At 48.0% G+C, this 23488-nt stretch overlaps 1 protein-coding gene across 2 annotated transcripts; it reads left to right on the top strand.

Annotated features, from left to right (window-relative positions):
* The first annotated feature begins 1511 nt into the window (after window positions 1-1511).
* Window positions 1512-23488, top strand: SMYD1 (SET and MYND domain containing 1). 2 transcript variants are annotated; one of them, XM_032187397.1, is made up of 10 exons: window positions 1512-1648; window positions 10268-10444; window positions 11435-11648; window positions 13157-13287; window positions 14922-14960; window positions 17698-17890; window positions 20426-20518; window positions 20997-21160; window positions 21983-22151; window positions 23330-23488. In XM_032187397.1, exons 1-10 carry the CDS (start codon window positions 1512-1514, stop codon window positions 23486-23488), a joined length of 1476 nt encoding a protein of 491 aa, XP_032043288.1. The 2 variants fall into 2 exon arrangements, with proteins under 2 accessions (XP_032043288.1, XP_032043289.1); XM_032187398.1 differs by lacking the exon at window positions 14922-14960.

Below are 23488 nucleotides of genomic sequence, written 5' to 3' on the forward strand. Positions count from 1 at the left end.
TGGGGCAGGCTGGTTGTTTGGGGAACAGTGCTAATAACCACATGAGCACCCAGATCACCCTGACTTTATGGAGCTCTGGATTGATATCGTTTGTGCTTGGCACACTCGGGCAAACTATAACAGAGGGTATTTGAGCTGCAGCGCGATACCATACTTCATCTGCAGGAAAGGAAAATTGCCAGAAGCTTTCAGCAGAAGATGCTGAGCAGTTCTGAGGCTGTCTTGAAGAGGACAATACTTCCCTCCGCCTTGATTAGGTAAAGCAAGTCCTCTGACAAAACAAGTCTAGGGATGCACAGGAATTATCCTCCTTACATCTCTGCACCTTGTTTTCCATATCTATTAATCAGATAGGTTTTTCTGTGCAGCAAGGAGGTGTGGGAAGAGGTTTGCAAACAGTGATGTCTGTATGGTGCTTAGAGATCCACGAGGAAACAGAATCAGGTTTCCTAGCAGTGGGAGGCTGAGATGGTAGAGAACCAGCCACACAAAATGCTGTTAAAGGATAAAATAAATGCTGAATGACAACCTAGGCTGAGTTGAGTTTCCATAGCAAGGCTCACTGTTATACATGGAGGCCTTCCTTTGCATCACCTTGAACATGCTCTAGCTGCTGGAGACAGAGGGCAAAAAGGGGACTGGGTTCTCATGGGCTTGATCTCTCTGATTGTGTCTCCACCCTCATTTACCCTATTGTGGGTTAAATTCCTCCTTCTCAAGGTTGAGTACTGGAGGTGGGGAGAGCCCTCAAATGTGCTGCCATTTCTGAGATTAATGTATCCAAAATTGTGCAAATATCTAAGATGTTCTTCTTGCTTCTGCAGCCTGTGCCAAACCGCTGCTGCCCTTCCAGCTCCTTCCTCGCTGCTTTGCGTGCTCACCGCCGGCATTTGGGAAGCGATGTCCTTTTTTCCAGGCTCCAGTGGTGATGGAGGAGGCAGAGAATTTCAGGGCGCAAGTTCCTCTGCTCTCCCTGCCTCTAAATACGCCGTCCATCTCCTGGAGGGTAAAAATAAAGCAGCATTGTTTAATTTCTGGAAAAAGCCAGACGACAGTGGAAGGGGTCAGAAATATGCATACCAGCCCTCCCCGTCCCACTGTCTCAGCTGTTGCTTCCTGAGAGACAGAAACATGTGGTTGCTAAAAATACACCCTGCAAAGAGAATACATTCCCTCCCCAATGGGAGCGGATAAATTAACCCGAGTCCTAACATACACAACCGCTCGTGGCTGGGAGCAACAATTCCAAACGTGGGTTTTGGAGAGGGGTTTCCTAATGCAGCAGAAGACCCAGCCCTGCACCTTCTTCCCTGCCTAGGCTGCCAATATCGCACGGGAGATCTTCTCCTCCTGCTTTTCCTGCTCCCACCCCTTTGCCCTCCTATGGGAAACGGTGCGGCCGGGGGTGGGGGTAGGCCAGCCCTTTTATAAGCGTGGTCCTGTGGCCAGACAAAGTTGACAGGAGTGACGGGAGATTTGGCTCGCCCTGAGATACCCTGGGGGTCCCGGGGATGACTAAAGGGGGAATGGAGTCAGTCGAAGTGTTCACGTCTGAAGGCAAAGGCAGGGGCTTGAAAGCACAGAAGGAATTCCTGCCCGGGGATGTCATCTTTGCGGAGCCAGCCTACGCTGCCGTGGTTTTTGATAGGTAAGAGGGAAAAGTACTCGTAAAAACCGAGATCGAAAGTTGTCTTGATGCAAAATGTCATCTGGCTGGGCGGGTGGAAGCTTGAAAGTGTCTGGATAGCATCAGAGAGGGGCGTGAAGGGAAGTCAGAAGCACTTCTGTAAAGGCACATCCATAGCTTGCAGTGAATATCCTTCCTGGGGCTCAGACCTGCTTTTTTAAATTTAAATAAAGCACAATTTTCTTCCAGGATATGACCTTGCAAGGTGCTCAGTGCTGTCAGCTTTTACCAAAGGCAGTGCAAGCTGCATGTGCTCGGTGCCTCACGAAACTGGACCCACGTTACACCGCAGTGAGCTGCCAGGAGCGCATGTAATTCAGTTCCAGCAGCCTCAGACAGGCTTTGCTGAAGCCTCCAATGTAAAATGTGTGATAAGAGTGAGTTACACTCTGCTGTGCTCACGTGTGTTATCCCCCCCCATCCCTACATACAAATTCATAGCCAGCTATCTTCAAACTAGAGGCTCCTGGGGATCTGCAAGTGGTGTTGCTTCTCTTCAAGTAATTTTATATTTCTGACTTGCTAAGTTAACTGGAGGCAGGTTTCTACGTTCACTCTTGCGTGAGAGTACTTTTAACCTTTTTGTTCATGTTGATATAGCCTGAAGCTAAATTTTGGTGCAGGTGCATTTTTCTTCTCTGCTGCTCATTTTAAGGATGAGCAGCTTTCAGCCAACCCGCACTGCTGGAGTGGCAGTGGCTGGTAGGTGCCCACTTCTGCCGTTCAAATCAATGGAAAATTCACTTAATTAGCCTGAAAGCTAAACGACACGAAGAGACAATTTCTATGTTAATCTCCTAAATAAATTTAGTTTAGAGCCTCCGACATGAATGGAATCTGTTCAGCCTTATAATGCAGTAACCGAGAACAGAATTTGTCCCATTTTTTAATTTTTTTTTTTTTTTTTTTTTTTTTTCCCAAATTGCCAGTGCGTTTAGCAAATGTTCTGCACACTAACTAGGGCAGTAGATGATCCTGCCCAGCTGGGCTTTCCCTGGCTGAATCAGTTCTGCTAATGGAGTCTGCAATTCAAGCAGAGCTCATACTTTTGTTTTAACGCTGGTCATCTTGGAGCGTTTAAGTGAAGTGCTGCAGCTACAGCTGGTATGTGCTACTGTGTGATCTGGCAATAGCAGAGAATTAGGGATCAAATAGGAGGAAATAATTGATTTTTTTCTGTCTTTCATTCACTTTTTCCTTGCCCTTATACTGTCAGTGGATGAACATATTTGTGAATCTATACCACAGCAACAATTGCACTGTTTTCAATTTTTATTTTAATGTCTTTACAAGAGCTCACAATTAAAATGCTTTTTATTTATTTATTTATTTATTTATTTTTTAATATTAAGTTCTTAAATTCTTAACCCCGAGTTCAATTACAGTAGTTAGTGACAAAAGCATCTCTCCTTGACGTGTCCTTCTAACTCTCATACTTTCATTGTGTCACTAGCTGGGATCTTGCTGTGATATTCTGTTTCAGAAGCTCCTATGAATGATGACTTCTCCCATATGCCTTATTAAAAATACTAATTAAATCAATGAAAACATTTTGCCTTTTGATTGCTGGTTGACAATTTCTGTTCTTCTACCTGAAATGTTGTGAGCATGACGCACACAGAGCAGCCCAGGCTTAGATTTCCAACAGAAAACATCAGAAGGGGAGAGATGTGCTTCCCTCCTTAGCCAGGCTGTGTTTTTTTAACTACCAGAGCAGCAAGGAGGTGAACACATCTCTTCTCTGAGACTGCAGAGGATGGGGATGGTTTCAGTCATTCTTCTCTCTGCTGCTTCTTCATGCTGCCCTGCAATAGCAGCGGGCTCTCACCCTCCTGTGGCACATTTCATCCCAGGGCACTTTGTACGTGTCAGTGGTGAAATCCATTCCCCAAATCTCTGAAGCGGGCATTGCCAGCTGAATACTTCTCAGTTAGCACTCAGCAGGGGATATCCTGGGCCTGAGATATAAAGGGAGCGTTCGTTTTTTCTCATGAAAAGTATTCTGACGTTTTTTCACACGCACACAGGGCTTTGGTTTTGAAGGTACCTTACACCACTGCCCCAGGGTGTTCAGTTGCATATAACTCCAATTGAATTGGAAATAATAAATAGAAGGGCAGCCTGGATCCTTCTGGCACCAGCAAGAATAAATTCCCGCTAGCCATGGTGGTTTTGCCCTGAAAGAACTGCTGTCACCCTTGCATTGGTGAAGAGTCCAATGAAGAGGCATGTGTTTTTCCACGTGTTTTTTCCAGGTCCTAAATTGGTATCGAGCCTACACTGTTAAAAAGGTGCTCAACCTGCACTGGGACACCCAAAGTCAGTCTGTCATCCTAATTACCATCAGCATCTCAGTCTCTTGCTGAAAGCGGCGTGTTTGTGAGTTATGGAAAGGGAATTCAAATATGAGTGGCTGGTAGGTTCAGTTTTTTGGCTGAGGTCCTACCAAATAGGAGACTCGATTTTCCACAGAGCTCAGCTTTCTCTTGCATGTAAGGGAAGCACAAGAGTGCCGAGCGCTTTGAAAATTTGGTCTGTACTTAGCAGCTATTTTAGGAGCTCAGTTCTATGGGAAGTCTGGTCACAGGGTGGATGGTGAGCCCCGGTTTATGCTGGTGAAAAGCAAGTTCTGGCTGTTATTTATATTGATGGCCGTAATCCTATAATGACCACACTGCAATCTTCTGTGTGCCTGCACGCAGTGTGGCAACGCAGCAAGCGAAGTGAAGGCATCTTTTCTGGATTAGTGGGAGCAGCTCTTCAGAGGTACAGCATTGTTTTCTTGGTGTGGCCATACTATGGAAAATGATTCCACTAAGGTGGTCAAAGGGCTGGAGCAGCTCTCCTACGAAGACAGGCTCACCTACCTTGCTGAGCCAAATGGCTCTCCAGACCCCACTGAGTGTTTTGACCAGATCTCTGCTTAGCTAGGGCACAGATGTGGTGTCTAAACGTGCAGACTGCATCCCACCATGGAAACCCCTAAAGGTCCCAGGGACCTCAGTCATTGAGGCTTATGGGGACATGTCCTTTTCAACCCAGTTGTAGTCATCTTAGCATCAGTGCCTGAGACTTCTGGTCCAAAAGTACAGCAAGCTCACAGTGAAGGTAAAGAAGGTTCCTACAGACATCGGCCAGCTCATCTCAAGGCTAACGTTTTGCTTAACACCATGGTTCCCTGGTTGGCCATTACCTGCAACTGAAGCTTGTTCTTGTGCTCTGCTTATTTGCTGAGCTTTAATCCTTCCCTCCCTCTTCTCTCTCTCTTTGAAAGGTCTCCTTTCCTCACAGCTCCCCTCAGGACGGTGACATTCCCATTGCCTGGCCTCAATGTACAGTATGTGACCTTCTCCTCTAGCATGCACGTTGGCTCTCAAACCTGTAAGAGTTTACATTTCCCACAGGCAGGGGGAGGCCCGATATATTTCTGTCAACCTTCTCGTGAGGGGTTTGCTTTTTACCCAGTGGGATTGATGAGAGAGTAGTCAAGGTAAACAGTGCCACGTGGTAGAAAGCCAAGATCACTCGGAGATCTGCTTGATGAGTGATGTATGAAGCAGACATTTTCCAAGGGAAATGTGGGGAGCTCTGTTAATGTAGCTGGGATGACCTAGGGATATAAGGAATGCAAAATTTTCCATAATAATATGACTCTGAAGGTATTATGGAAGCAATTATTTTGAGCTGACATCAATAAAAACTGAGAGCTAATGTGATCATATCTTTTTTTTTTTTTTTTTTTTTTTTTTTTTTTTTTTTTTTTCCTCTGGGCTTTGATTTTTTATTCCTAGTTCAAAAGCTTAAGTAAAACTGGGGAGAAAACTCAGCTTTTTGAAAGAAAACCACAGCCACACCTCTTTAAAATGAGGCTGAGAAAGCTTGTAATGAAAGGCTAAAAATAAGAAAGTCTAAAACAGCTCTAAAACAAATCATTCACTCAAATCAGATAAACTACGATGTGTCATCCGTGGCATTTTGAAGATAAAAGTACTGAGCTCCAACCCCCCACTTTTAAAGGAGCAAAACTCTTCTTGCACTGATAATTCACCATTACAAGTACCTCCAGGAGAAGCTGATTATTGAATAGCTCCCTTCTTCTTTCCCTGCTGAAGGGGTAGGTGGATTTCCTTAGACTGCTGGGTTTAATGTGTTAAGACCTTGCCTTGAAAGCTAAGTGGACTTTGCCTACACCTTTGGCAATTTTTCTGCTGTCCTCTTCAAGCTGTTGAGGAGAGGGATGCTTAGCCAGCCAATAATAAATACAAAGCAGGTGGACTTAGGTGTAATTTATGTCATCTGTGTGTGTCATCTATTGTGTACAGAATAGAACAAACTCACTTTGAATAGTTTGTGAGCTCCTCAGCATGGCCAGCAGCTATTCTGCGAGCTCCTCCTCTGTCCCTTTGCACTGCAGCCATCTCACTGTGCCTTTCCACACCAGCAGATGAGGTGCCCTGGGGGCTGGGTGTGAAACGGCTGGCAGATAGCTGCCTCGGGCATTTTTCAAAGGCGAGGTGAATATATTTCCTACGGCAGTGCTCAGCCCTTTGACCTGGCAGGTCCGAGGGATCTGAATGCATCTGAATCCAATCCAGGCAGTCGCTGGAGCTGGTTGCTGCTTCTGCTCTGAGAACCGTGCCTGGGGGAGCCGTGGTGTAGCTAGCAGTGCTCTGTCACCTCTTGAATTAGTTGGCTGGCTTATTGAATTGCTGCTTTTGTGACAGTAGTAGCTGTGTGTCTCATCTGTGTAACACCAGAGCTCACGAGCCCTGCAGAGCTCAGCTCTGCTGACACTGGGATGAGAGGCCAAGGAAACCTGAGGCTCCCCAGAAAGTCATTTGGTGAGTCAGCCAGTGGCATCTGCCCTCCAAGTCCATCCTAAATCCCTGACCTGGCAAGGCCAGGATGGGCTGAAGAAATCACAGTGCTAAGGAAGATCCTGCTTTTGGCCAGGATAAAATAAAGATGTTCTCACCATCTGCAGTACATGAGCGCAGTGAGGCAGTGAATGAATGGCCAGCGGTCACCCTACAGGCCACGACGTACACTGGCACAGCAAAAAGCAGTCTGATTGTACCTGTGTTAAAGCAAAGGAGCAGAACACTCGGTCTTTAAAGGTTCAGACCTCCAGAGCTCCTGGGCAGGTGCCACACATCCCTTCAGGAACCTTCAGAGCTGCCTGGCTGTGCAGCATCCTGGCCATGAAGGAATGGCCCTCTTTGGACACATAAAGGCTGCTATAACCCCAATGTTTGGTTGTATTAAACACTTCCTAAGCCAGCCAGAAAAGCTTTTATAGACCAAGGAGAGATTGGATTTAACCTCAGTTAAGGTTCCCCACGCCCTTGGGGTACCTTAACTATTGCAGAGGGGATGCCAGAGGAAGATGTGGACCACTGCAAGCCTTTGGTGTTGTCTGCCTCCAGGACAGATGGCATCAGAACCTGTCATAAGGTCAAGCCCTGGGACCAAAGGAGAGTCCCATTTTGCCATCTGCCTTCAGGGCATTTGTCTCTGAGCACCTCTGGCACAGCAGGGGCTTGCAGGACTCCACCTGGGTGATTTAGGTGCTTACAGGGTCAGGCAGTGACTGAGCAATGTGAGCAAAGTTTGTTGAAGATTTAGGTAAGGGGGCTCCAGTACCTGCGTCTCCCAATTTATTTATTTATTTCAGCACTAAGAGTAGGCCCCTGGAGGCCTGGCACATCACCAACACATCCATTCTTTTTTTAAACCATTCCTGAAAGCTGAGGATCTCATGAGAGTTTTGTGAGAAACGTGGTATTTTTTATACCTGCCATCCTACGCAGATTACTATGAATAATCGTATCTGCAGTGTCACTGCCGTAAGAGCTGTTCTTTTGCTTCCTCAGGAAATCTTGTATAACCTTTTTTTTTATTTTTTTTTTGGGGGGTGCATTTCTGCATCTCCTCAGAAACGAGAGCTTTCTAGGGCTGGCAATAAGCTCCCCCAGTTAGGAAAGCTTTGGAAACGCTGGACACCCTATACAATAAATAGCAAAATGCAGAGCCAATATTTTGGCATTTTTTCATTTTTTGAGAGGGGACCAGGGGGAGATAAGCCCCTGTTTGTGGTCAGGGGTTCTGCTGCACCATATTCTCCTCCTGCAGGGAGAATCCTTTAGCTGCCTGCTCACTTGCTGACTGTCCCCAAAACATGTGAGTGGCAGGAGGGAGCCCCGCTCCCCGCAGGACATATCTCCCCGTGCTTCCCGGCACAGCTCAACCCTGCGGGTTTTATCAGCTCCCTGCCTCTCCTTTGCCTTACAAGGAGTGTAATCTCTCTTGCACCTCTCTGCCCCCCTGACTTGACAGCTGACAGAGCCCAGCCTTGCATTTTTCACCACCTCCCAGCTCTTCCATTTGACTTAACGGAGCAGGCTGCATCCCCCTCCCTGGACACGCACAACCCCCTGCCCCGTGCCGACTGCTTGCCTTGCATCGGGTTCTCTCCGTGCACCAGCACGTCTCCTATCATTTCCCAAACCTCATTTTTACACGTGGTGCTGCCTGCTGCAGGTCATCCTGCTTTAAATCAATGGCCCTCTTCGTCTTGCAAGAGCCAGCACACGGGGTGGGTTGTGTCAGCAGCTCGTGCAATAGTGCCAGAGGAATGAAAATGCATTTTAAGCGTGCTGGGATAGATATAAACATGCATACATATGTTTATATATATGTATATAGAGTGGAGAGGCAGGACGGTCTTGTGACTGGGACTCTGGGGCTCTGGGGCTGATTCCCCCCTGTGACAAAGTGTTCTCGTGTGAATCCCAACACAGTTTTTGTTTCCTCGTGCCTCAGTTTCCCTGTGGTGGGCAATAATGTTCCCCTGGCAATGAAGTCCCAGTGTTCAGTGGTCTTTCTGCAATGAGGAGAGCTTTCCTTCTGGGGCTGGCAGTGTCTAAGCAATAGGAATTTGAATTCTCCCCTACTGTTGAGCCTGGCTGGAGGCAGAAGTGAAGCGTGCAGTTGCTGGAGAAGCTAATTTTGAGGGGACAGTGGATCAGGAAGGGAAAAGCCTGCTGTAGCAGCAGGGGGAAAGTCCCAAAGGGTCTCCTCCTCCTTCCCAAAAAAGCAAGTGCCAAGATAAAGCATCTGGGCATGTGAAATGGAGCACACAGGGAAAGTTTCCCCTTGATCCAGGACCCTGGGCAGTCTTGGAGGGAGGATGTTGGGTTAGCTTTCATCTGTGCCCTCTGATATATTCCTCCCCCTTGGTTATAGTTACATACATACAATTGTAGGATGCTTCTTGGAAATCCTGTTTTGACACCCCCAAAGAAGAAACCTGCTAGTTTTGAAAGCTGTTTTCCAGCTGCCCCATGGCCATCTAACTCACAATAAACCACAGGAGCTGGAGTAGCCAGAGAGCAGCACTTGCTGCTGGCCAGAGAAAGACACGTCAAGCTTTGGGATTTGAAGGAGAAATGTGCATCACCAAACCATCTGCAGGACAGCTTGAAGTGGCCTGAAGAGCACAGTGCTAAAGCTAATGCCAGACTAATCAGGGAGGTGTACTTCATGCCCTGAGAGCAGAGCACATCCTCCCAGGCTCTGTACTTGTCACCTTGCTGTTTATGGGTGGCGTATGCTGGGCCACCAACCAGCACTAAATCACTGATGTTCTCAGCTCAGCACTAGCCTTGTGAAGCTGAAAGATCCTTTGGATGTATTAATAAAATCTTATGGTGGCCATAAATGCAAGTATGGCTCCTTAAACTTGGTATTTCAGTCCGCCCCAGGTCCTACCCCAGCCAGTGCTCCCATGAGCTATTGAGAATTCATCTTTCCTCTGTATTCAGCTGTTTGGTGCTGCTTGTCCATCCTGGGGCAGCTAAAAATCCACTCGACCCTTAGGAGTCGTGCTTGGGGGCTACTGAACCTCCAGGAGCCTGCCTGGGATCTGCAGACCCATGCTAAGCATCTTTCTGGAGTCACCGGGGCCAGGAGAGCCCCAAACCCACCCATCCTGGAGCTGTGTGCTGCTGTGTCCTGCTGTTTTGGATGTGTATTTGTATGGTCGCTGCTCTGTTTTGAGCCCTGGCCCCTGCAGGATGTGGGATGCAGGGCCTGGGATGGGTTCCAGCTCAGCCAAATCCGGAGGCTCTGCAGACAGATGAAGCTCTCAGGCTGGCTCGCTGCCTTCACATTGTTCTTCACGTTCGCCTGAGCAAGAGATTCATTAGGCATCTGCTTTCTGCCCAGCACATGGGTGGCTGAGGCTTCAGCACGGGCCAGACAGAAAAGAAAAGCAGGCCGAGAACCCTCCTCACAGCGGCGGTGCTGAGGAGGAGCAGACGAGCTGCAGACAGAAGGGCTGAGAGCTTTATTGCTTTCCTCTTTTAAACAAAATGTTTGCCTCTTTGGCATAGCCAAGCAGCAAAGCAACCTCAGTGTGCAAGTGGACAAGGATTAAACGACGCGGGGTGTTTCTGTGTCCTCCCAAAATGGCTGGGGGTCCATCCTGGGGGGGTGGGAGGTCCCCATGGGCAGAACCCTTGTTTGTGGAGCTGCCCATATCTCCAAGAAATGATCCCCTGTGTCCTTCTGTCCTTCCAGCCTGACACACGTCGTCTGCCACACCTGCTTCAAACGCCAGGAGAGGCTCCACCGCTGCGGCCAGTGCAAGTTCGCCTACTACTGCGACCGCACCTGCCAGAGGGCCGCCTGGCTGAACCACAAGAACGAGTGCTCCGCCATCAAGAGGCACGGCAAGGCACCCACTGAAAACATCAGGTGGGAGCTGGACCCAGTGCCAGGGCTCACTAACAGGCCTTGGGGGTGGTGGGAGAGGATGGGGCATCCTTTGGGAGAATCACAGAACCACAGAGTTGCAGAATTGTAGGGGTTGGAAGGGACCCCAAGAGACCATCGGGTCCAACCCCTCTGCCAAAGCAGGTTCCCTAGAGCAGGCTGCCCAGGTAGGCATCCAGACGGTCCTTGAATATCTCCAGAGAAGGAGACTCCACAACCTCCCTGGGCAGCCTGTCCCAGCGCTCCATCACCCTCACCGTGGAGAAGTTCTTTCGCGTGTTGGTGCGGAACTGCCTGGGCTCCATTTTTGCGGAAATGCCCCTTGTCCTGTCCCCACAAACCACCAAAAAGAGGTTGGCCAAATCCCTCTGTCTCCCACACTTCAGGTGTTTTTAAATATTGATAAGAAAGGTGGCAAGGAAGAGCCGGGTGTCCTGCCTTGGGTAGGCTGGAGGCAGGAGCTGCTTTGGGGAAGGCCAGAAGTGTCCCTGAGCTCACAGGCTGGGGATCTGGAGGATGATCTGTGGTGTGACAGGGTTGTGACTTTTTTTTTTTTGGTGCTGGGCCCCAAAAACTCTACTGCAGCTGAATGTGATGAGGCGAAGCCACCTTGGGCAGTTTAGGAAGTGGGGAAAATCCAGGAGAGGCTGAGAGGAGCTGGGCTGGTCCCCAGCTTGCCTCCAGGATACACTGATTTAGATTCACGTCCTGGTAGGAAAATAACAGGAATCCCCAGGGAAATGGGGCCTGTAACACTTCTCCAGATGAGAACAGAGACACCTCTGAAAAACCCCACAACTTCCTTTCCTTTAAAACTCCCAGATGAGGCCAGCCACCAGCCAGTCGATGCAGGACCTGTCCTGTTCCCACCCCTAAAATAAATTTTGGTGTCCCTCCATCCCTGTCCTTGTTCTGGAGGAGCACGTCGCTGGCTCTGCTGGTGCACGGTGCTCGGGGCTCTCTCCTGGCCAGGTTGGCAGCTCGCATCATGTGGAAGATGGAGAGGGAAGGCAGCGGGCTGTCGGAGGGCTGCCTGGTCTCCATTGATGACCTGCAGAACCACGTGGAAAACTTCGGCGAGGAGGAGAAAAAGGACCTCCGTGTTGACGTGGAGAGCTTCCTGGAGTTCTGGCCGCCCCAGAGCCAGCAGTTCGGCATGCAGTACATCTCCCACATATTCGGAGTGGTACGTCCGAGGGCTGGGAGGGCAAAGGGGGGCTGCTTTTAGTGCCATGGGCTGTGCCAGGTGCCCAGAAGAAGTCTCATACCCACCCTTGATGATATCTGACTTAATGAATACTGCCACACTCCCCATCTGCACTCACGTGGGAAAACTGAAGCACAGCAAGTTCAAGGTCTGGATTTTTCATCTGTCTAAACATGCAGGCAAGTGGCTATCTCAGCTGCAGGTGCTGCACCAGCATCACAAGTCCCACTAAGCACCTCTCTGCACCTAAGAACTAAGAAAATCTATTTAAATATATATTTTGAATATGTATACTTAATTAGTATATAGCAGATCCATTTTAGTATATGCATTAGTCTATTATATATCGTATACATTACATTTTTGCATATCTATATATATAAGTAGATAAAATATACAAAATATACTTCATAATGGCCTTTCCTAACATGTTAACTACACATTTTCGTCTTAAGTGTAGCAGAGAGGGAAATTCCCCGAGGCCAGTTCAGGCTGAGCAGCTCTGCCCACAGCCTTGGCACAGCCTGGCACATCCCGGGCTGTGCTAACCCGATGGGACATCGTTTTCCCCTGGGGGGGGACACAGAGCATCCTTTGGTACCCACCCCAAAGAGCAAATCCAGCCCACTGGGCACAGGGAGAGCCATGTGCTAGTGACAGGCACGGCTTGCCCACGTAGCAGTAAGGCAGTTTGGATGAAGCACAGCTTTAGATAAGAAAGGAAATAAAACTATTAAGGAATTAAAGCAATTAGCAGCAGAGTTAATGATTTCCTTTGGTATATCCTATCGTACTTGCTTTTTGCAAATTCTTTGCTTGTTTATGTTTGTGGCTCAAAACTCTTCCCTAAACAGTTGGTATGTGATAATGTATGGTACAGAAAGTCAGAATCACTCATTCTTGGTATATATGTCACCCCAAAGTAATCATTTTGAAAATTCATTGCCTGGGACTCATACCAAACTGCTGCAATTGGTTTTTGTCAGCTCTGGGGGCCACCCAGCAGATGTGTGCCCAGGCTGAATGCAAAGTTAATTTCCGACACTGACTCCTGGTTTTTAAGCATGAACTTTGCTTTCTGCGAATGCTCTGCCTCAAATTCATTCTCCTGTGGCCTTTTCCTGAATTATCTGCAGAAAGCCAATATAAGGAAAGCAAAGCATGGTCAGACAAAATATATCTTAAGCATCCTGAATGAATATTAACAGGCAATATTCTGCAGCATTACTCAGCCCTGCTCTGAGCTGGTCCATCTGCTGGAGTCCTGCCTCGCATCTCTTCTTCTGATGCTTTATCCCAAGTAAAGATGTCATTTCTGCAGTTACCTCCTACAACAATCTTGTAGGCAATACTTCTTTCTCCCTAAAGTTTGGGGATGCTGGAGATGCACCTCTCCTAACCATCAGCAGGAGCTGAGACATCCTGAGTGTAGCTGAGCTCAACTTTTTCTCCTTTAATGCTTCTTCCTGCCTGTGTTTTGGGACTAGATCAACTGCAATGCCTTCACCCTCAGCGACCAAAGAGGACTGCAAGCTGTTGGTGTAGGAATCTTCCCCAACCTCTGCCAAGCCAACCACGACTGCTGGCCCAACTGTACCGTCATCTTCAACAACGGCAAGTGAGTGGGTTTCTTCCCTTGGGCGCAGCAGGGATGCATCCTAACAGGCAACTCACATAACAGACTGCTAACCCCAGAGCACCAGATCCCTGCCCCAGAAAATCTATTCATTCTCATTTCCTTTTGTAGTCCAGAACCAAAAAACCCACAGGATTTTCTTTCTAAAGAGGAGCTGTTTTCTTCTCTCCTTGTTATTTAAAAAATTGATGCACCAAGCAAATGCACACAACTTATCAGCAGGGCTTGACCTCAAATCCAGCAAACCAGCAAATAATTTTCCCCGTGTGTCTTGAAATCAGACTCAAAATAGACAGATAAAGTGGTAAGTAGCTGACTAGATCACTTTAATGGAAGTTTTATTTATAAACAGTTCAGGAACAGTTTTGGTTAATGAATTATTAAAGATTATATTGAGTCCACAGTCCAAGAGTTTTTCATAACCAAAGCTTGCAGTCAGCTATATCACTGTTACTGATGTGCTTATAGCCATTTCTAACACAAGTCCTCATCCTTGTGAGAGCGTACAATCTCTATTAATTACTGATTAACTATTTAGCAACGGGTTCTTAATGGAAAATGTGACTGTTATCTGCAAACTGAGTCACGTGCGAGTGCAGGATACCCCAAGGCGCTGTGCGTTCCCCATTGCCACCCAAACCCTGTAAGGAAACATTTGCAAGACGTGTGAGATGGGAAGAGGGTGAGAGCACAGCGGGGAATGCAGGGAAGCCCTGGCAGAGCTGGGAGCAGAGGCTGCTGCTCTCAGGGCTCAGGGCAGGGATGGGAGGGATGCTCTGCCCTCTGCAGCCTCCTCCCAGGCCAGAATGGGCATAAACCATTGCTGATGCAGCAAGTGCATCGTGTGCGAGACATTAGCTGATTGCCAAAAACTCCACAGCCACAGCATTTCATCAACATTTTCTGCTCGGTCTTAAGATTTTATAAATTTCCGTGTTCAGCAAGCTTCAATGCTGAGCCTAAAAGGTGACTCCGCAGCCTCCTCTTCTTTAATTAGCGTATTGCTTGTGCACTCCAGTTCTCACGGCCAAAAAACCCTCTAAGCTCCCACATGTGGCCTGTTGCTGACTTGAATAAACCTCAGCGCTCTGGTTGGGTTGTGCAACTGGCCAGGTTTCTTGCCCTTCTGTTGAAACCTGGTGATAAGAGCAGCTACTGCTGCAGGAACTGAGCTCTCGATCAGCGCTCAGGGCACAATCCCGGGTTTGGGGAGCCACTAAACTCATCATACTGCACAGCCCTCGTTGCTGATATCCCAGTCTAATTTCCATTTCACGCTATGCTTTGTAGAGCATGAGTACTGATGGTGGTGGTGATGTTTCTGGTCTGTGCAGGAGAACTAGCCCCAAATAGCAAATGTCAGGAGCGGGTTTTGCTCATCCTCTGGCTGACAGCACTCCTAAAATCACAGTGCAGGACAGCTGTCCCCCGAATCTGCTGTGATAGGGTTACAACAGCTGTACAGAAAGAGCAGAGCTCTTTGTGCCCTCATGCAGCAAGACACGAGCCAAGCGCCGGGAGCCCCATCACCCCCAGCCCAGACGATCCCAGTTCGCCCAGTTCCTTTTGTTGTACTTGCACCTGTGTAAACTGCAGATGTCTGTTTTGTCTTTCAGTCATGAGGCTGTAAGATCAATGTTCCACACACAGATGAGGTGGGTCACTCCTGAGAGCATCGTCCTTCCCCTCGCCCCGTACCCTCATGCCCTGTGTTAATGAAGCTGCAAACAGCACCGAGCGGCTCCAAAAGCCCTCTGTTTGTGGACAATTTCACCTTCTCCTTTTTCCAAACTTCTATTCCTCCCCTGTGTAAAGCCCCACTAAACCCAAACCTCACTTAACTCTGCATTTTGTGGTAAATTAAAACAACAGCAGTAATGCCTCCCCGACTGCAAATTCCCTCCCTTCCCGTCCAACCTTTTCCGTGGCTCCCTCCCTTTCAGTATTTCCCCTCCACTTCTCATTTCACCCCCCAGCGACCGCAGCGAGAGCATGAAAGTCAGAGCAAGGTCTCGCTAATCTTACACGGCCCAAAATAAAACCTTGCGTACTACGAGATGGGAAACGGCTGCATTACTGACATACTAAACAGCCCACATTTCTTGTGCAACAGACAGTGCCCTTTGAATGCACTGACTACAATAGCAATACCATGAGGTGTAGGCTTCATCCCTCTTTTTTTATCATAATGCCTGATTAATGTTTTACCTTTAATGATGCCACTGTTACCTGATCCGAGCATTTCTCTTTTCATGAAGAATTCACTAAAACATGTGCAAACAAACAAACAAACAAAAAAAACCACACAAATTTTCTGCTTATCTCACTTCACCTGGTATGTTATAGTCAGTCTAGTTAAAGGGACACTGTTGTCTTTAAACTTCAATTTCAAACAAGCAGGCAATTTCCTCAAATCAGAGGCAAAACACTTTTGCAGTGCCTTTCCTCACCATTGCCTCAGAGCATTACAAAGAGGACCATAAAAATGGGCAGATGAGTTTTACTTCTGATTAAGGTTCCTATTCCTGAGCTTTGAGTTCCCTGAGCTCGTGGTGCCCGTGCCCACACCTTTCAAGGTCCAAGGGGCTATCTCGGCTGACAGTGTCTCTTTAACTGTAGCATTTAAAATATACCATCTGTGTCCAGGCTTGTCCGAAACGCTATCAATCCCCTCGACCCAAGGGATCACGGCTTAAAATACACCTACGGTGCTTAGGCTACCAGGGGCATCATAAAAGTCAAGGCTTGCTTCTGCTTCTCTGGTTGCATGACTCACGTTAACGAGGATCCCGTTAAGTGTGAAGGGGAACGTTTCTGCATGTAACTTTCGGATGGAAATTGCTCTGATTTGTGCACTTTCTCCAGGAGAAGTGGGTCGCACCTTTCTCCCGGGGGCATTTGCCCGTGGTTAGGGCAGAACTGATAGCTGCCCGTTGTGATGATGGCATGTTCGGTGATAAATTTAGTACGGAATATGCTGTTGATGTGACCTAATGCCCAGAAAAGGTCAAGACCATCCTCAAAGAGTAGTTTTCACAGCAGTTTAGCACAGCAGACAGACTTAGAGGTATGCCCCTTGAGGGTTTCCTAATGGGAATGACAGTGCCTTTACAGAAACATGATCATGCAGGAGAAGTTCCCCCCATCCATCCCAGAAGATGCACCTGGGTATGTCTTTGGACCTTCACTTTGGACCTACACTGGTCCTAAAGGACCTCGTGTTCAGGTGGGAGCCAGCAAACCCCCTTGGTTGCATAAAACATACCACAGGGTGCAGCAAGATCAGGCCACCGATGGAGGAAGACCCCTGGGTGACTCCCATCCTGGTGGCCTCACTGTCCTCAAACTGATGTGCCACTGCCCTGCTTTTAGCCACCAGCCTTGCTGTGGTGCTCAGTCCAAGCAGCTCCTCGTCCTGGTTTGGCAGCTGGGCATCCCCTAGAGCCTTCTCCTAAAACAGGGAGCTGAGCTGATACAAACGTCCTGGCTTCTGGATGAGCCTTAGAGCGAGGCACTAGAAGATGGGGAAGCAGATGGATACGGAAACAGCACTCACAGGGGGTGCTTCTGGGTTAATTCTTCAGCCCTCCGTGCTTATCCAGACCCCGAGGTGGAGAGGTGGCCCAGAGTAGCTGAGATATTTCTCTTTCTGGAGATGAACAGCAAGGGCATTTGAGATGTTTTACAGGAAAAGAGTTGAAATAAAGGCAGATGCAAAGATCTGACCTTCCAAAGTCCTGTCAATATGCAAGGGTTTGCTGTGGATTTGGTTTGGTAACAGACTGGTGATTTCCTTGTGTTTGATATTGGCACTAGGCATCAGATCAAATGGGCTATAATAGAAAATAAACCATTCCCAGTGAACCGTTCCTAAGGGTCTATGTAGAGATGCACGAAAAGGGTTAGGGCTTTTCCAGTGCCCAGCAAGAACATCTCTGAGCTTTTCCGAGTGAAAATGATACCGAAAGCAGCCCGGCTCGGGATCTGGGAGTCTGGCCAGGGATGTGCGAGCAGAACACAAGCGGCGCTCAAAAAAGCCCCAAAGTCCAAACTCAGCATTTTGCAAGGCTCGTCGTGTACTTCTGATCTCAGGGATCTCTTCTGGCAAGATCCCTTGAATCATAATAAGATTTTATGCCTAAATTTACCCCTCCATTCACCCCGAGTGGAGCACTTTCTGCTTTCCAGTGTATCCCAGACAGGGACTGGCAGAAGGGCAGGAGAAACTGGTGTGGCTGTGTTTTCACTCCCTATTCAGTTAACAGACTGCTGCACATCCCTGCATTGCTAAAGCAGTACCTGAGGGCAAGGGCTGTTAGTAGGATTTGTCCCTGGTGCCTCAATGGCTGCTTTCACTTCTCCAAGTCCTTTTCTTGCCTTCTTCACACCCAGGATCGAGCTGCGGGCACTGAGCAAGATCTCCCCGGGGGACGAGCTGACCGTGTCCTACGTGGATTTCCTCAACGTGAGTGAGGAGCGGCGGAGGCAGCTGAAGAAGCAGTATTACTTTGACTGCACCTGCGAGCACTGCAAGAAACAGATCAAGGACGACCTGATGCTGGCGGTGAAGGAGGGGGACAACAAGGTATGGCCCTGTGGTGCCCAAACCCAGAGGTGGTTCCGTCTCCTCCACAGCCTGGGGACACCCAGGAGCAGCAGAGGCAGGTTTTGGCAGAAGCCCGAAGAGTGCTAATGTGAAAAATGAGGTCAGAACTGAAACATTATTGAGCGCAATGCCAACTCAAACACACCGTGCAAGGTTGGTTTAGTCCCTACTGTGCAACATGCCTGCAGCTTTTCAGTTTTAAAAAGCCCACAAAAGTTGCCTTTAACTCTAACCTAACAGTCCAGCAACAGGCAGCATGCTAAACTCTTGGAAAATGAGGTCTAGAGTGGAGAAAAATGCTGACATTTAGATTGGGCTTTTTGTGAGGAGCTGAATGGAATTGAAGTTTTGAACAGCAGAACAGGGGATAACATATTATTCTGATATATATATGTATTATATGTATATCTATAATTCATGATGACAGGACTAACTGGCCCTGCTGAAGCTGTGGTATTTGTAAAAGATGTACCATCATGCTGGCTCTGGGAAGGTGGGAATCTGACCCTCCAGCCCTCATCGCACCAGCCGGTCACAGCGAATTTGATCTTTCCCCTGGCATTCCTCTGTGCATGGCTGCTTTGGGCAGACTTACTGGGAAGAATTAGTGTGTTGGCCCATTCATTTTCCAGTCACCTGTGTTTTCTCTGGAGGCCTGGCAAATCACTGAGTGGGAGGGCTGTGTCTTGCTGTCAGCATTAGGATATGTTGCTTGGCCAGCAGCTCCAGTTTCTGAGCATGCTGGTAGCTGTCAGATCTCCTTTTTGGCTCCTCTGCCCAAGGATATAAGTGCATTATTATTATCATTATTATTATTATTTTTAATCTGTGACAGTTTTAGTTTAGGGGATTTCTACTCCTGGAAGCTTTACAAAAAGCAAGCTATTGCGAAAGACATCGATATATAATCCCTTTTCCAAATTATCAAGCTTCATTTCAGAGCTAATTCTGGCTACTGAAACTCCCCACATCTAATGTAAAGCTGTCGCAGAGGTAGAAGCCCTTTCATCTGACTTCCCCTAGAAGTATTTTCAAACAGCTCCTGCGATGGGCTGCATAAAAGAATCCCAGCCCCGCTCTCAGGAAGATCTCAACATCTCCTGTGGAGCACTGAGAGGCAGCGTCCCCTTTTCGTGATCCTTCCAGGTGCCCTGCAGTGCAGCAGGAACACACGCACTTTCTGATACGTGTGCTCCACCATCTAAAGCTGGCATTAAAAAAAAAAACAACAACAACTTGTAACTATGCCAGGTGCGTGATTTCAGCTATTAAAAATACCCTCCTGAACAATAAGTATCTGGACTGAGCTCACCCGCAGAGCATGCCGGCTGTATCACATTCCCCGAACCCAGGCTCGCTCTCCTGACAGCGGCAGCGCTCACAGCTGTGTGGAAAAAGCTCCCTGAATGTCTGCAGGATTGACACCTCGCATCCTCAGCAGCTGCTCCAGCCTCCGGTCCATCACCCCTTCCAAAGAGCAGCATTGTTTATGATGGCAACAGGATTAGGGGGCTAGGAAATGCAGGAGAGAGGTTTTAATAGATGAAGCTGCTGTGGAAGTGCTGTTAAAGTGCCTATTCTGGGAGTCTGTGCTCAGACAGCAGAGCAGATCTGCACTGACATTAACATTGACTTTGAAAGTGCTCTTGCCACTAAGATACCCCGTGCACTGCTCAAACAGCTGCTATGATCTGATTAGCCGTGATAGTTCCTGTCTAATAATATAGAATAATAAATCATAGCACATACATACACGTCCATGAACATATGGGGCCTATAGCTCTGAAAAGCTACTGGTTTTCTTCTGCACTAAATTTTCAGAAGTTTGAAAATGCAGCTTTGAACAGCTCAGAAAAGCAGAGGATACCTGATGGTGCTGGATAAAGGTATTTTATATTTCAGCATGAAATGGAGGGCAGCTAATTAGGGGCTGGTTAGTGTTTGGACAGACATGCCTGGATGTGCATCATGCCTGGATGTCTTCCAATCCACGGTGAAATCCAAACGTCTCTGAGGTATATGGGGAAACACATTTCACCCCCTGGATGTGACTGAAATCCGAGGTAAACTGTCTTGGGGCATTTAGATCTAAAGAGAGCAGAATAGGTAAAAAATTAGTAATATAAGCTTTCCTATCCTTATTCCACCTCGTTCCATCTCATTTATTCCAGGCATTAGGAGTGCCTGGTACACGCTGACCGGTGGCTGTTCACCTTCTCTCATTTTCACAGCCTCTCTGGTGTCTCGTGAGGCCTCCTGGTAGCAGGGCTGCTTCTGTCCTTTCTCCAGAGGAGAAAAGCAGAGGAAAGAATTGAGGATCCATGCCAGATATCTATGGCTGCTGCCCTGATGGTGGCCCGGCCGTGCTCTTGCTGAAGTCAGTAGGATCTTCACCCCTGAGTTTGGTTATGGGGTGGTTTCAGGCCAGGCCAGGCCTGAGGAGGCACCCAGCAAATCCAGCCAGCAGCAGGAATGGTGGGTTTTCCTCACTGGCTTTCCTAATTTTGTCCCCAGCCCTCTGCAGAGACGGTGAAGGAGGTTATCCAGTTCTCCAAGGACACGCTGGAGAAGATCAACAAGGCCCGCCTGGAGGGAGTTTACCACGAGGTGAGTCCCCATGCTTTTGTACGTGTGGTGCTAGGGACAGCAGGTCTCGTCCCTCTTTGAGTCAATTATTTATGGGGGGAAACAAAGCCCCATTTCTGTAATCTGAACACCCCCAGCTGCCTCTTGCCCTCTTGGTAGTTGGAATCACAACACAGAGGAGAGATGGACATGGGGCAGTGCGTGTCTGCAGCCCCACGGGGCGATCGGGAGCATTCCTTGCATCAAGTGTGGTAGGAGGTTGGGTGGATGGCATGAGAGGTATAATCACATCTTCCTCACGAGGGCATGATCTGAGCCCCAATCATTTTGTTAGACTGATGTTTCTGGACAGATAAAAGCATATCCTATCTTCCCCAGCCTTCACAGAGCCTGACTTGTCCTCTAGGGCTGGTGTGGACCACACAACACACAGGGCTCTGGGGGTCAGATTCAGGCTGGTGGTGCTCTGGCTTTATTTCCCTGCTTCCCCTGGATGTAGGTTGTGAAATTGTGCCGTGACTGCCTGAAGAAACAGGAGCCTGTGCTGGGGGACACAAACCTCTACCTCCTGAGGATCCTCAGCATTGCCTCCGAGGTGCTCTCCTACCTCCAGATGTTTGAGGAAGCAGCTGACTACGCCAAGAGGATGGTGGACGGCTACATGTATGGCATTGCCCTGCTTTCAGCAGCTCTCTGTGGTTGTGCAATGTTAGGCAGCGTGTTACAGAAATTATTTTCTTAGTCTGCTCCCACCAGGACAGCAGTAGTGACATTTGGATTTGGTCCTGATTATATCAGCAGACAGAAAGCCCCTTCCTAAATGCACAAGAGCTCCCAAATACCTCAATTTACTGAATTGTATCTGCCAGGTGGTTTGGGTCATCTTTTATTAGCCTCTTTGATTTGTTCAGAAGCATCTCAGGGCTGCCCTGGTAGCAAAGCACAGAGCCTGGCTGCAGGACAAAGAAACCATTGCTTCAGGGCATGGTCTGTTCCCCTGCAACCTGCAGGAAGGAGAAGTCGTAGAGAAAAGGGAAACTGTGTCAAATGAGTGTCACCCAAGATGCCCCTTGAATATGTGGATTTGGGCCTTGACTAATGAAAATCTGATGACTATTGCATTCTCAATTTAGGCCTTCATTAAATCTCTGATTTTATGTTTTGTGCCATCTGGGCTGTAGGGTCAGCTCTGGGTTTTGTCTGTGCCAAAATCCTGTGGAGTGATAAACCTTGCTATTCTCCAATCCAGATGTCTAGCTCACACTGTCTGCAGGTTGTTCACCCTCTTTCACAACATCTCATGTCCCTGTGTAACTCATGTCCTCCTGACCCTTTTTAAGCGGGGCCGCACGTTTCACTGGCACCAAATTCAATAGGGTCTTCACCTGAATACACAGCCTGCTCTTTGGAAAACGTGTCACATCGTTGGCAAACATTTGGGAACTCAGACCTCTCCTGAACTAAAATTACTCAATGCTTTTCCAGGAAAATATACCATCCCAACAACGCGCAGCTGGGCATGGCTGTGATGCGGGCAGGAGTGACCCACTGGCACGCTGGCCTCATCGAAGCCGGGCATGGCATGATCTGTAAAGCCTATGCCATCCTCCTGATAACCCACGGACCTTCCCACCCCATTACCAAAGACCTGGAGGTAGGTGTCAGGATCTCCCTTCTTGTCTCTGCTATCTGCCCCGGTACAGTTCCATTCATAATCATGTTACAGTCTGCTGGAAAATGCACGTTCCTTCCTAGTGGAAATTTTCATCCCTGAAAAATAGCTTCTATCCAGCACCAGGACATGCATTAAAAATAGCCAGTGAACCCCTGAATCTTTTTTTAAAACTGCTGTGCCCAAGGACAGAGGCTCCCATTCTTCAAACAGCCTGATTGCATTGCTCCCAGATGGATGGCGTTACAGTTTGACTATATCAAATTATGTATGGGGGCCTGTTCCCAGCTTACCAACCAATATTCTCCATCTTATATTGGTGACCATTCTTCTTTATTTACCCCTCCCCAGTCCTTCTGGGCTGCAATGCATTTTTATTCTCAAATGACCAATAGATCTATACCTTAGCTTAGGGCCAAGATGTGCAGATCCCAGGGGAATTGTATCTGCTCAGCTGTGATGAACTCCTTACAATTGCATCTGGGGATTGATCGTTTCTTTAACCTTTAACTCACCCAGTGTGACCTGCTGGCTTTACAGAATTCTCCTTTATTAGCCAAAAAAATTACACAACACCAAGTGAAATCTTTCACTGATGTCTTAGTCCCCATTACAGCAGAGCTATAATCTTAGTGCAATTTTATGTCATGAGGAAAATAATTATCTTAGGCCTGAAGCCAAACTATCTGTTGGCTGTTTGCCTATATGTATATATATCAGGGCTTGAGGCTCCAGCACCTCCATTTCCCTTTCCAGTTTCTTCAGGATGAAAATACTGAATATATGACACATGCTTACTTCTGTGCTCCTAAAGAAGGTTGAAGAAACTCACAGACAGGTGTAAAAACGTTTCCTAAAATCCCTTCTGAACCTATGCCACAATGCAGCACCATGAATGACTGCTCATGGCGAATCCAGGGATGTTTGGGAGCGTGAGGTTTCCCAGCAGAAGAGCTGGGTGCAGGAAGGGCTGATGCCTTCTTCACCTTCATGGCTCACAGGCAACCAGGACTGAGAAAGTAAATTCTGTCTGTGCCCAGCCAGCCTTGGTCCTGCTTTTGGGGCACCTGGAAAAGGTGTCCCAAAACCCTTAGGAAAGCGTTTTTCACTTGAAAGGGTTTTTTCACTTGCTTTGAGATCCCCCATGTTGTGTCCCTCAGGTCATGCGTGTCCAGACGGAGATGGAGCTGCGCATGTTCAAGCAGAACGAGTTCATGTACTACAAGATGAGGGAAGCTGCCCTCAAAAACCAAAAGATTCAAGTCATGCCTGAACCCAGCAACGAGACCGCCCCCAGCCTCTTCCACAAGAAGGAATAG

The sequence above is a fragment of the Aythya fuligula genome, chromosome 4 (genome assembly GCF_009819795.1).
Source record: "Aythya fuligula isolate bAytFul2 chromosome 4, bAytFul2.pri, whole genome shotgun sequence".
NCBI classification, from domain to species: Eukaryota; Metazoa; Chordata; class Aves; order Anseriformes; family Anatidae; genus Aythya; species Aythya fuligula.